At 42.1% G+C, this 14,416-nt stretch overlaps 1 protein-coding gene across 1 annotated transcript; it reads left to right on the top strand.

The window, feature by feature from the left end:
• Positions 1-4,604: 4,604 nt before the first annotated feature.
• LOC118308282 (adhesion G-protein coupled receptor G7-like) lies at positions 4,605-13,046 on the top strand. Its single transcript, XM_035629964.2, has 15 exons — positions 4,605-4,819; positions 5,248-5,352; positions 5,491-5,543; positions 7,313-7,453; positions 7,583-7,671; positions 7,767-7,915; positions 8,280-8,393; positions 8,572-8,753; positions 9,372-9,524; positions 9,844-9,956; positions 10,929-11,266; positions 11,520-11,601; positions 11,696-11,857; positions 12,091-12,259; positions 12,488-13,046. Exons 1-15 carry the CDS (start codon positions 4,759-4,761, stop codon positions 12,815-12,817), a joined length of 2,241 nt encoding a protein of 746 aa, XP_035485857.2. The 5' UTR covers positions 4,605-4,758; the 3' UTR covers positions 12,818-13,046.
• Positions 13,047-14,416: the final 1,370 nt, after the last annotated feature.

Here is a 14,416-nt window from a genome sequence, read left to right as displayed (position 1 = left end):
CCTCAAACAGCCCCCGGCCCGCCCGCCCCCTCCATCAATCATTAGCGGCTGTGTGCGCAGGTCGCTGCATCAGATGATGGATTATTGTTTGATGTCTCTGTCATCACTCGGCCAAAAAACTCAAATCAGCTGATCAATACACAGACAGCGCTCATCTTCAACTGGGACATCAGACTGATTATTGATCATGTGATTACGACATTTCTCTTGTACACACACACACACACACACACACACACACACACACACACACACACACACACACACACACACACACACAGTGAAGAACTGAAGGTTCAATGACCCTGGTTCGTCTTTGATCATGTTTTTGGTGAGAGGTCGGAGGTCAAAGGTCAGGATCCTCAGTTTAGTTTGAGATTCAGAACGTATTCATTGATTTTCATAGTTAAAGAAAGAAAAAGTCAAACTTTAAAACTTTTATGATTAAGAATAAATACTGAGGACAAATGCAACAATTCATTTTTGAATCAATATAAACTAGAAATTAAATTATAAAACAAGCAAAAAAAAATCTACAATCATATAAGATTGCAAATTGTAAAAATAATTCAATAACTTCTTCTTATTAAAAATAAATACTGTGTAAATTTAAAAAATAAAAATATCATCACATTTTAAATCTGAAGAAGTAATAACTGAAGCAGGAGTGAAACCAAGATGGCGTCACCAGTGATCGTGGTGTGTTGTCACCAGGGGGCGCTCTGGAGCTGAAACTCCAACACACCTTTATCCTCACAACGGATGACGACACATTGAATTATGTTCTTCAGTGATTTCTTTAATATTCATATCTCAGCTACATGCTCAGATCTACATCGTGTAAATACATGATGATCTTCACTATGAGCAGGTTTGACCTTTGACAGAAACAAGACCCACAAAATGTTTGAGTTACAAATCTTAATGGAATACATTTTTACAAAATAATGACTCATTTCCATGAACATTCCATTTCGTTTCAGAGGTTCCACATGTGTCTATAGTTGTATGTTTTTTGCTCGCAGCTCTAGCATTGTTTTTGTTGTTGTTATGATTATATCTTAATAAATCTGTGGGCAGACTGACTTTATCTGATTCAAGATGAATAATCGCCATCCACTTATTGTTGGGTTAGTATAATTTATAGAAGACGTATGACCAGATCAGAACAATCTCAGTGTGGAAATGATTCCTGATAAAGTCGGGGGCGGACACGCGTCACAGTGACCCTGGCTGCAGTGTGGAGACGGTTAATGAAGAACTTTTATGATTTCATAGTGCTGCTCTTTATGAACTCAGCTCCATATTTTCATTTCACACACTGGATCTGCAGCCGTTGGCCCCAACATGGACGTCTGTGTTCTCCTCAGCTTCATCCTGGGTAAGAGAACACCTGCTCCTCACTCTGACTTCTGTAATGTTACTGTAGCACTATGTACGTATTAATGTCTCAGTATGTTACTGTAACACTATGTACGTATTAATGTCTCAGTATGTTACTGTAACACTATGTACGTATTAATGTCTCAGTATGCTACTGTAACACTATGTACGTATTAATGTCTCAGTATGTTACTGTAACACTATGTACGTATTAATGTCTCAGTATGCTACTGTAACACTATGTACGTATTAATGTCTCAGTATGTTACTGTAACACTATGTACGTATTAATGTCTCAGTATGTTACTGTAGCACTATGTACGTATTAATGTCTCAGTATGTTACTGTAACACTATGTACGTATTAATGTCTCAGTATGTTACTGTAACACTATGTACGTATTAATGTCTCAGTATGTTACTGTAGCACTATGTACGTATTAATGTCTCAGTATGTTACTGTAGCACTATGTACGTATTAATGTCTCAGTATGTTACTGTAACACTATGTACGTATTAATGTCTCAGTATGTTACTGTAGCACTATGTACGTATTAATGTCTCAGTATGTTACTGTAGCACTATGTACGTATTAATGTCTCAGTATGTTACTGTAGCACTATGTACGTATTAATGTCTCAGTATGTTACTGTAGCACTATGTACGTATTAATGTCTCAGTATGTTACTGTAACACTATGTACGTATTAATGTCTCAGTATGTTACTGTAACACTATGTACGTATTAATGTCTCAGTATGTTACTGTAGCACTATGTACGTATTAATGTCTCAGTATGTTACTGTAACACTATGTACGTATTAATGTCTCAGTATGTTACTGTAGCACTATGTACGTATTAATGTCTCAGTATGCTACTGTAGCACTATGTACGTATTAATGTCTCAGTATGTTACTGTAGCACTATGTACGTATTAATGTCTCAGTATGTTACTGTAACACTATGTACGTATTAATGTCTCAGTATGTTACTGAAACACTATGTACGTATTAATGTCTCAGTATGTTACTGTAACACTATGTACGTATTAATGTCTCATTATGTTACTGTAACACTATGTACGTATTAATGTCTCAGTATGTTACTGTAACACTATGTACGTATTAATGTCTCAGTATGTTACTGAAACACTATGTACGTATTAATGTCTCAGTATGTTACTGTAACACTATGTACGTATTAATGTCTCAGTATGTTACTGAAACACTATGTACGTATTAATGTCTCAGTATGTTACTGTAACACTGAAACACTATGTACGTATTAATGTCTCAGTATGTTACTGAAACACTATGTACGTATTAATGTCTCAGTATGTTACTGAAACACTATGTACGTATTAATGTCTCAGTATGTTACTGTAACACTATGTACGTATTAATGTCTCAGTATGTTACTGTAACACTATGTACGTATTAATGTCTCAGTATGTTACTGTAACACTATGTACGTATTAATGTCTCAGTATGTTACTGTAACACTATGTACGTATTAATGTCTCAGTATGTTACTGTAGCACTATGTACGTATTAATGTCTTAGTATGTTACTGTAACACTATATACGTATTAATGTCTCAGTATGTTACTGAAACACTATGTACGTATTAATGTCTCATTATGTTACTGTAACACTATGTACGTATTAATGTCTCATTATGTTACTGTAACATACTGAGACATTATGATCATGTAACATCCACATTTCTGGCATCATGTAAAATCTGAAGCTCCATTTAAATCCTGTTCCTACAACAACCTGATTCATAAATGGACACTGGTTTGATGTTTGATCTAGTTATTGTTATTATTCATTATAATTATTATTACTTATGTCTCCTCACAGTCGCAGCTTTAACTTCTACAACTGAAGCTACTGTGGGTACTACTACTACTGCTGCTGTGGGTACTGCTACTGCTGCTGCTAGTACTACTACTACTACTGCTGCGAGTACTACTACTGCTGCTGTGGGTACTACTACTACTACTGCTGCGAGTACTACTACTGCTGCTGTGGGTACTACTACTACTGCTGCTGTGGGTACCACTACTGCTGCTGCTAGTACTACTACTACTACTGCTGCGAGTACTACTACTGCTGCTGCGAGTACTACTACTGCTGCTGTGGGTACTACTACTACTGCTGCTGCGAGTACTACTACTGCTGCTGCGAGTACTACTACTGCTGCTGCTGCTGCGAGTACTACTACTACTGCTGCTGTGGGTACTACTACTGCTGCTGCTAGTATTACTACTGCTGTTGCTGCTTACAGTACTCTTGTTCCTTCTATCCATACTTCTGCTATATCGGTCCCTTCTTTTCCTCCTGACACTGCTGCTAGTACCCCAACTGCTAATACTACCACTGCTACTAATACTACCACTGCTACTAATACTACTGCTGCTAGTACCCCAACTGCTAATACTACCACTGCTACTAATACTACCACTGCTACTAATACTACTGCTGCTAGTACCCCAACTGCTAATACTACCACTGCTACTAATACTACCACTGCTACTAATACTACTGCTGCAAGTACCCCAACTACTAATACTACCACTGCTACTACTACTACTACTGCTGCTGCGAGTACTACTACTACTGCTGCTGTGGGTACTACTACTGCTGCTGCTGGGATTAATACTGCTGTTGCTGCTTACAGTACTCTTGTTCCTTCTATCCATACTTCTGCTATATCGGTCCCTTCTTTTCCTCCTGACACTGCTGCTAGTACCCCAACTGCTAATACTACCACTGCTACTAATACTACCACTGCTATTAATACTACTGCTGCTAGTACCCCAACTGCTAATACTACCACTGCTACTAATACTACTGCTGCTAGTACCCCAACTACTAATACTACCACTGCTACTACTACTACTACTGCTGCTGCGAGTACTACTACTGCTGCTGCTATCACTGCTACTACTGCTGCTGTGGGTACTACTACTGCTGCTGCTAGTACTACTACTACTGCTAATGCGAGTACTACTACTGCTGCTGCTGCGGGTACTACTACTGCTGCTGTGAGTACTACTACTACTACTGCTGCTGCTAGTACTACTACTACTGCTAATGCGAGTACTACTACTGCTGCTGCTGCGGGTACTACTACTGCTGCTGCGAGTACTACTACTGCTGCTGCTGCGGGTACTACTACTACTGCTGCGAGTACTACTACTGCTGCTGTGGGTACTAATACTACTGCTGCTAGTACCCCAACTACTAATACTACCACTGCTACTACTACTACTACTGGTACTACTACTGCCAACACTACTACTACTTCTACTGCCAACACTACTACTACTGGTACTACTACTGCCCCTCTGGTGTGTGAGAATGGCGGGATGTTACTGGGCAGTGTTTGCATCTGTCCTGATGAATGGACCGGACAGACCTGCTCAAAAGGTACGTTGGGTAAAGCCCGAATTAGAAAACTTCCTAGGATTATTGAAGTCTGACTTGTTTCTGATTTTTTCCCCAGCTCATTTTGAAATCACTGAACTCAGTCACATGTCCAGTAGATTTTGGACTTTGGACATTGGCAGATCGCGAACCTTCTGGTGTCATTACAGCTTGTAGGAGCTGCTCTCATGACTTTAGAAATCCAGTCTCGTCTAACTGCCGTCTTCTGATTCCATCTCTGTTGAATACACATTAGTCCGAAGCCTGAGATGGTCGAGAAAATACAAAAAACTTACTTGACCGAGTTGCACTAGCTCGGCTGGCTAACCTTAGCAGTTAGCTGCTCTGCTACAGTCCTTCATAACTAGCCCACTAACTAGTCACTAAACGCACATATGAATTTAATCCTCACATCAAACTCGTCCTCTTAGAATATTTCTGCAAAGCCAAGACGCTGGATGAGTTCACATTCCCGAGCACACCCGTCGGATGGTTCTCCTACTCCGAGGAAGTCTGTGGCAAAGAAACCAATAATGGTGAGTTTCAGGATTCTGTCCAATGACTGTGCCCAGTGACTCAAACATCCATCCATCAGCAACACCATGTAATAATAATAATAATAATAATAATAACAACAATAATAATGAAACACTACTGGTTTTTTTTCTCTCCAGCTGGTAAACCTCAGGCTGTCACCAGATGTTCCCTCATCACCAACGAATTAGCGGTATTCGGTACAATACACGAGCTCGACTGTGAACAGACGCTCGATAAAATACTTCAAGAAGTGAGAAACTTCTTTACAGTTCACGTGAAAAAATAATAACTGTATGTAAAGACGATCAGAGACTGTACATAAAGACAATCACTGACTGTATATAAAGACGATCAGCGAGTGTATATAAAGACGATCAGCGACTGTATATAAAGACAATCGCTGACTGTATATAAAGACGATCAGCGACTGTGTATTAAGACGAACAGCGACTGTATATTAAGACGATCACTGACTGTATATAAAGACGATCACTGACTGTATATAAAGACGATCAGCGACTGTATAAAAAGACGATCAGCGACTGTATATAAAGACGATCAGTGACTGTATATAAAGACGATCAGCGACTGTATATTAAGACGATCACTGACTGTATATAAAGACGATCACTGACTGTATATAAAGACGATCACTGACTGTATATAAAGACGATCACTGACTGTATATAAAGACGATCACTGACTGTATATAAAGACGATCACTGACTGTATATAAAGACCATCACTGACTGTATATAAAGACGATCAGCGACTGTATATAAAGACGATCACTGACTGTATATAAAGACGATCACTGACTGTATATAAAGACGATCAGCGACTGTTTATAAAGACGATCACTGACTGTATAAAAAGACGATCAGCGACTGTATATAAAGACGATCAGCGACTGTATATAAAGACGATCAGTGACTGTATATAATGACGATCAGTGACTGTATATAAAGACGATCAGCGACTGTATTTAAAGAACATCACTGACTGTATATAAAGACGATCAGCGACTGTATAAAAAGACGATCAACGACTGTATATAAAGATGATCAGCGACTGTATATAAAGACGATCAGCGACTGTATATAAAGACGATCAGCGACTGTATAAGAAGACGATCAGCGACTGTATAAGAAGACGATCACTGACTGTATATAAAGACGATCACTGACTCTATATAATGACGATCAGCGACTGTATATAAAGACGATCAGCGAGTGTATATAAAGACGATCACTGACTGTATATAAAGACGATCACTGACTGTATATAAAGACGATCAGCGAGTGTATATAAAGACGATCACTGACTGTATATAAAGACGATCACTGACTGTATATAAAGACGATCACTGACTGTATATAAAGACGATCAGCGAGTGTATATAAAGACGATCACTGACTGTATATAAAGATGATCACTGACTGTATATAAAGACGATCACTGACTGTATATAAAGACGATCACTGACTGTATATAAAGACGATCACTGACTGTATATAAAGACGATCACTGACTGTATATAAAGACGATCACTGACTGTATATAAAGACGATCAGCGAGTGTATATAAAGACGATCACTGACTGTATATAAAGACGATCACTGACTGTATATAAAGACGATCAGCGAGTGTATATAAAGACGATCAGCGAGTGTATATAAAGACGATCACTGACTGTATATAAAGACGATCACTGACTGTATATAAAGACCATCACTGACTGTATATAAAGACGATCAGCGAGTGTATATAAAGACGATCACTGACTGTATATAAAGACGATCACTGACTGTATATAAAGACCATCACTGACTGTATATAAAGACGATCAGCGAGTGTATATAAAGACGATCACTGACTGTATATAAAGACGATCACTGACTGTATAGGTCCAGTCCAAGTTGTCTGTGAGATTCAGTAAAGAAATGTTTTTCCTCTCAGGTCATCAACCAAACTAATATTGGGAAGTTGGCGTTGAACGCTCAAATTCTAACGTCGCGACCGGAGGAGCTGACGACCGAAGACGTGACGGCAGCAGCTCAGATCGCCAACAAACTGCTGGGGTCTGCACACGCCACCGAGGTACTGACCATCACTTTAAATAGAAGAAGAAAAGACTCCCTCATGCTTTGTCTGGTTTTCATACCGGACCGACTCTAAGAACAGAATCTGTATATTTAGCTATGAGCTGTGGTCATGTTTGTGTTGCAGAGTGTCAGAGTAGCAGCAGTAGCCACCGTTAGCCAGCTGCTCAACACCAACGCTCTGGACAACACCGAGGAAAACAACGACACTCTGGAGTAAACACACCTTTCTTTATAAAGATCAATCTGTGAGCGATAGCTCGTCCACTGACGCCTGCGGTGTCATTGTATTTCTTGTCCACCGTGTGCAGGCTGACGAAGTCTCTGGACAAACTGTCTGTGAACTTCAGCTCCAACCTGAAAACAACCGGGTTTCAGGTGGTTCAACCGAACCTGGTGGTCCAGTCGGTACAAGTCCCGGCTGCCAACACTCAGGGAGTCCAGTTCACGTCTCTCACTGGTCAGTCACACCACCTTTTGACAGGACGGAGTATTTTATGATTCAGAGAGGTCTGATATTAGTTTAAATGACATCTTGTGTCCAGGTCATTGAAGTCGATCCAGTTTCACTACTCTCCAAAGTTAAGGGCTTTTTAAAAAGACATATTATGATTTTATTATTCTATTATTCTACTTCAGCACTGTTTTTTCCTCAAGTATTTCAAAGTCCAGAGCCGACAGACCGTTGAACCGTCATTTGAATCCTTGTTCACGTGTTGGATGGTAGATATTTGATGGCGTCATATATATTCCCATGTTACTTATGATTGTTGTGTTTGAAGTGTCAGTATCATCACTAACATCTGGCGTCGTGCTGGTTTCAGGAACATCTGGCAGTTTTGTTGCCAACCGGATTAGAGTCGACAACAACACGGCTACAGTTGTGGTGGAAAACGGGTCCATAGCCGACGCCCTGATACATATACAATTTCATCCAGGTAGTTTTATAAAAACCATAGTGCCAACAAATACTGTAACGACTGTCAGGTATTAGACTGTTAACCAATCACAGCTCACTGAAACAATTCGAAAGCTGTGATTTTCTTTTGTTTGGGAAAAACATATTTTCCAACACCCTAACCCCCCCCCTTTCTAATCCCCTAACCCTAACCCTAGCTGTCAACAGGCGCCAGGAGCTGTCGGACGTCTCGCTGGGCTTCGTCCTCTACCAGAACGCTCGGCTCTTCAGGTCCAGGTTGTTCAGGAGGCCTAACGCCACCGTCAGGGTCCTGTCAGGCACTGTCAGCGGCCTGTCAGTCGGAGAGTCCCGACGTGTGGAGATGTGGATCAGACCCACGGTAACTTCTAAATTAATAAACGTTCATGGCCGTGATTCTTGACTTTGGCCTCGAGTCAGAGACTGAAGGTGATCAGGTGATGTCACAGTCACAACACGAGTCTTCAGAGAGCGACGTCCCTGCTCCGGCAGCTCGCTGCACCGTCGACCAACCGCAGACCAGAACAGTCTGGACTGTGATTGGCTCGTGTGCAGGGATGGAAACGCCAGACGAGGCTCTGCAGAGGAACAAGTAGTGGAGAAGCAGCGGGAGTTCAGAGCCTGAAGTTTCTCATCAGCGTCTTTGACTCAGATGCCCCCTGATCCCAAACGTCTGGCTTCTACTACTTTAATGACTTGTTCTTATCTGACCCAGAGTGAGAGGAGGCAAAGTTTGCTCCAGTGCAACTGTTTATGGTTATTTTTTATGGCATCTTTAATCTGCAGAAGCAGCTGTACTATTACTTTCAGTTACAATCACGTGTTTGCTTCATAGATCCACACCAGTCTGAGCATACATCATCCAGAAGGAGAGAGAAAGATAAAGATCTTCTATAACTTTAATATCATTCATGTCATTTTCCTCATGTTTCTTTGAGATGTGGGTAACGTGGAGACGCTGTATCTGCTGCTGTTTCAGCTGGAGAGCAATAAGTCGCTGTACGACTTCTCCTGCGTGTCCTACGACTACAACGTGGACGACTGGAGCGTCGCCGGCTGCTCCAAAGGAAACGCTTCAGACGGAGTCCTGCGATGCTCCTGTAACCACACCACCAACTTCGCTGTTCTGTTTGTGAGCATCACGAATCTGATAGAATCAAGAACGTTGTGGCAGCGAGCGATTCAAATGTGATCCGATTAATGGATCCAAATTAAAAACCATAACAGTTATCAACACATGTTGATAACTGAGAAGAGCAGAGGAAAACAAAAAAAAATACTAATGAGATAAGAAATATGTTTTTCATATACGAAAAAACATTTCGTATTTTTCATATTTCTCACATATGAGTGTTTTTATCATTAGTCATGGGTCACTGAATCATAGAATCTCTGACCTCAGGTTGTACAGATTTTAGAACTCAAACATGTTGTTTCTGTTTCCACCTCAGTCGGTCAGACAAATGTACACGTACGCAGACGCCCTGGACTGGATCTCCACCGTTGGACTTTCACTTTCATTTCTGGGTTTGATGATAACGATCATTCACCACATTGGACACAAGTAAGGTCAAAGTACAGATGAACAGTAAGTTAATCACTGACTAAACTAATAAATCCATTAGTTTTCACTTTCACTTCAGTAAATGATCCCACTTCTTCTTCCACCTGATCGAGGGCTAAGTGATAATATTCACACAATTTTAAGATAAGTTTTAGTTTTTGAAGCTGAAGCAGCGATGATCGCACCCTCGCACAATGTCGCCCGTTGAGGTGTGTCGCGGACATCACTTCCCGTGTCCACTGTGTCCATAGAAAATACCCACTTATACTACATCATGTTTCTGTACACCGTGTACATTTCATATGACAACGTGGCGTGGTGTTATGGCATTCTGATGCATCAGGATGCAGAGAGGGCGTCACCCAAACACTGACAGATTCCAAAATATCACAGCATCACAGTGTTATTGTGTTTTGAACTAGTTTGAGGTGGATCAGGTCAAACTGCAGGGCGGAGGAACTTCCCCATCATTAAGCAACATCAATTTTTGCAATGAGGCCACAAACATGGCTTGACTTTTCATCTGAAGACTTTTCATCAACAAAGTCTTTAGATGACAGCGACCGAATATGGAGTTGCTGTGATTAATCCTCTAGGAGGAGTTAGTTGAAGAATGACGTTAGCAAAAATTCGCTAAATTCAAAATGGCCGACTTCCTGTTGGGCTGAAATGACAAACTGACATAATGGGGCACTGTGGAGCCCCTGGGTCACACCTGGGGACAAGCCTCTGTCCCTTTCTGATGTGTCCACCAAATGTCCTGAGTTTTGACAAATGGGAACAGCCTCAAAAAATGACCCAACTTACAGGTACATGGCGCCCTCCGGTGGACACTGGGGGCACCGCACTTTCAGTGCTCGGGCCCTAATAAACTTGTTGCTTGATAAAAACAAGAGATTATTATCTATTAATGATGATAGTTTTACTGTCAAAATGCTGAAATGTGCTTCTCAAACTGTTTTTTTTGAACAGAAATTATCTTGAGAACTACTGGACGGTGACGTTCACGCTGCTGTGCATCTGCTTCAGCCTGTTGCTCTTCATCATCACCTTCGTCTCTGGAGTTGTTCAGTCCAGCAGAGTGTACGACAAACCGCACATCAAGTCGGACAGAAACGTCCTCCTGGACTCTGACCAGCGCGTGGAACCGGACAGCGGCTCGTGTACGGCGGTGGCGGCTCTGCTGCACTTCTTCCTGTTGGCAACCTTCATGTGGATCAGCCTGTTTGGCACCATCAGCGTGCTGCAGAGGAAGGTGAACGACACGCCGCCTCCGTACTGGACTCCGCTCAGCGTCGTTGTTGGATGGGGTAGGACCACCCCTTTAACGACTGTACACAGATCAGATGTCTAGGGGTCGACCCCTGATTAAAACCTGGCTTATAATTTAGTCATATATAACCAACTAATTATATATTATCAACAATGTCGTTAGTAATATTTCTGAATCATATTTAATACAAATATCTTGTATTTGCACATTTAAAGGCTCATATCTGTTGGCCGATAATGTCGGTCAGGGTCTAATCATATTGACGGTTTTCATTTGTTGCCCTGTCTCAGGATTTCCTGCCGTTTTCATGGCGATCTCACTGGGAGCAACATACACCGTCGATGATCCTCTGGGATACCGTCAGGAGGAATTGTGGGTCCATCATCATTGATCAAGCTCGTGTGTTTGAATAAACTCACATCTGAGTTACGTGTTTGATGAAAATCTCTGATCTTCTCACCTCTAGTTGTTGGCTCGCAGCTCTGGATACGGACAAACAGTTTGATTTCAGTAAACCGATGTTCTGGGCTTTCGTCCTCCCAGTCGCTCTGACCCTCATCTACAACATCGCCATTTTGGTTCTTGTCTCTTGGAGGAAGTACAGAGCTGTCTCACCGTCTGGCAATGGGTTTGTCATCTTTCACAGAGCATCCGCACCCCTGGTTAACGTCTCTGGTCCAATAGGAATGCAGCAGCTAGCGACACCGATTGTAGTATTGAGGCAGATTAGTCCAAAAATCAAGATTGTAACTTATTATAGAACATTGTTGAAATAGAGCACGGTGTCATCTGCGTACAAGCAGAGAAAAAAGATCCTACCTTCACATAAACCTTTACTCACCAACCTGTTCTGTTGTGCAGAACCAGTTTCTTGGATTGGTGGAAGAACTTGCAGTCCAGTCTGTTGCCGTCCAGTCTGTTGGGAGTGTTAGTGTGTCTGTCCTGGTCTCTGGGATACGCAGTCCTCGCCACCACAGGACACGCCCACTTGGTCTTCAGCATTTTATTCTGCCTCCTGACAACCTCACAGGTGCGTCAGTTTCGTCGTCCTGCAAATACCACATTGATCTTAATATTTCACTTTTGTCTTCCCACTTGGCGTGTCCGTCTCATCAATAGATTAACAGGAAAATCATTCGCAACTGGACTCGAACAAGCTTCATAAAGAACATAGTTCTTTATCACTCTTCTGTCATAAAGAAAGGAAAAAGAACAAATATAGAGACTAACCTTCATCTTTCTGCTCCTGTGTTTTCAGGGATTTATGATTTTCATCCTCTTCACAGCCATAAAGTCGGAATTCAAATCAGATGTCTTGCAGTTTGTCAAGTACTTCCCACGCGTCACCCTCTCACGCTTCAACCTCTCCAACATCCCACGCGTCACCTTCTCACGCGTCAACCTCTCCAACTTCCACATCCCACGCGTCACCCTCTCACGCTTCAACCTCTCCAACATCCCTCCTGTCACCATCCCACGGCCAGGCCACATGGGGTACAAGCTGCAGACGATCTCGGCGGAGACCAGCAGCACCGAGACCTACAGGGGGCTGAGAGACGAGGACACGTCCATGACCACTCGACTATAGGATCTGACCACGTCTATAAAACTTCAATCAAACGTGTTCACAGAGACTGAACTGGACACAAGGGGGCAGCATCACTCTACTTTGACTCACATAGGTCTGACTGAGTCCGGACTGGATCAGAGCTCAGTAACAAACAGTCATTTAATTTTGTTATGAACTCCATATTAAATATAATACTTCTGTTCTTGTATTTGACTTGATGTATAAATAAATTTCCTTTTTAAACCAATGTTTATATTTGGAAGCTGCAGTTGAAACGTTTCTGGTCTTAAATGGTCTGTAATGATCTGAACTGGTCTTTAATGATCTGACTGGTCTTTAATGGTCTGAACTTGTCTTTAATGGTCTGAACTGGTCTTTTTTGGTCTGTAATGGTCTGAACTGGTCTTTAATGATCTGAACTGGTCTTTAATGGTCTGTAATGGTCTGAACTGGTCTTTAATGATCTGAACTGGTCTTTAATGGTCTGAACTGGTCTTTAATGGTCTGTAATGGTCTGAACTGGTCTTTAATGGTCTGAACTGGTCTTTAATGGTCTGTAATGGTCTGAACTGGTCTTTAATGGTCTGAACTGGTCTTTAATGGTCTGTAATGGTCTGAACTGGTCTTTAATGGTCTGAACTGGTCTTTAATGATCTGAACTGGTCTTTAATGATCTGAACTGGTCTTTAATGGTCTGAACTGGTCTTTAATGGTCTGTAATAGTCTGAACTGGTCTTTAATGGTTTGAACTGGTCTTTAATGAGCTGTAATGGTCTGAACTGGTCTTTAATGGTCTGTAATGGTCTGAACTGGTCTTTAATGGTCTGAACTGGTCTTTAATGATCTGAACAGGTCTTGAGCTTTGCCTCCGGGTTTATCATGATTCTGTCTGAAGCTGCCGATGCTTCTCACTTGTCTCTAACAGAAAGGAGGTACAGTAGAGTCCATGTCCAGAGTCAAGGCTCCTTAAAGCCTTTAACGACCATTAGTCTTCATTAGTATTTTTTCTGCCTGGACTCACAGCGCGGACCCAACCTCACCACACATCACGTCACTGACACCAGGGACGGAGTCGTGAAGTACGAGTGAAATCAGCTGCTTCTTCTATATAAACACTCCAGTGTCACTGTCGGGAGAGCGGGAATAACTCATATCTGATGTTCTCGTCACTGAGGTGAAGTGAAGCAGAAGTTTTCTGTCACTTGATGAAGATGAAATGAGACACTTTATTTTGAAAGTCTCAGACAACTTAGTAGTAGTTTCCACTTGACTGAAACCTGCAGCTCAGAGGTGACAACCAAACTCTGACCTCGAACCAGACATCCAGTTCACAGCAGGCCGACCAGAGACCAGGGACCAGGGTCCATGACCAGAGGGACCAGGGACCATGACCAGGGTCCATGACCAGAGGGACCAGGGACCAGGGACCACGACCAGGGTCCATGACCAGAGGGACCAGGGACCAGGGACCATGACCAGAGGGACCAGAGGGACCAGGGTCCATGACCAGAGGGACCAGAGGGACCAGGGACCAGGGATCAGAGGGACCAGAGGGACCAGGGATCAGAGGGACCAGAGACCAGGGACCAGGGTCCATGACCAGAGGGACCAGGGACC

Source organism: Scophthalmus maximus, chromosome 1 (assembly GCF_022379125.1).
Source record: "Scophthalmus maximus strain ysfricsl-2021 chromosome 1, ASM2237912v1, whole genome shotgun sequence".
In the NCBI taxonomy this organism is placed as follows: Eukaryota; Metazoa; Chordata; class Actinopteri; order Pleuronectiformes; family Scophthalmidae; genus Scophthalmus; species Scophthalmus maximus.
This window is presented reverse-complemented; position numbering and strand designations above follow the sequence as displayed.

What these genes read in the sequence shown, in the direction of transcription:
- LOC118308282 (XM_035629964.2), top strand. Translation starts at nt 4,759, where the DNA reads ATGTTACTGGGCAGTGTTTGCATCTGTCCTGATGAATGGACCGGACAG. An exon ending in GGATACCGTCAGGAGGAATT is followed by an intron (nt 11,602 to 11,695) that starts GTGGGTCCATCA and finishes TCTCACCTCTAG; the next exon opens with TTGTTGGCTCGCAGCTCTGG. An exon ending in GTCTCACCGTCTGGCAATGG is followed by an intron (nt 11,858 to 12,090) that starts GTTTGTCATCTT and finishes TCTGTTGTGCAG; the next exon opens with AACCAGTTTCTTGGATTGGT.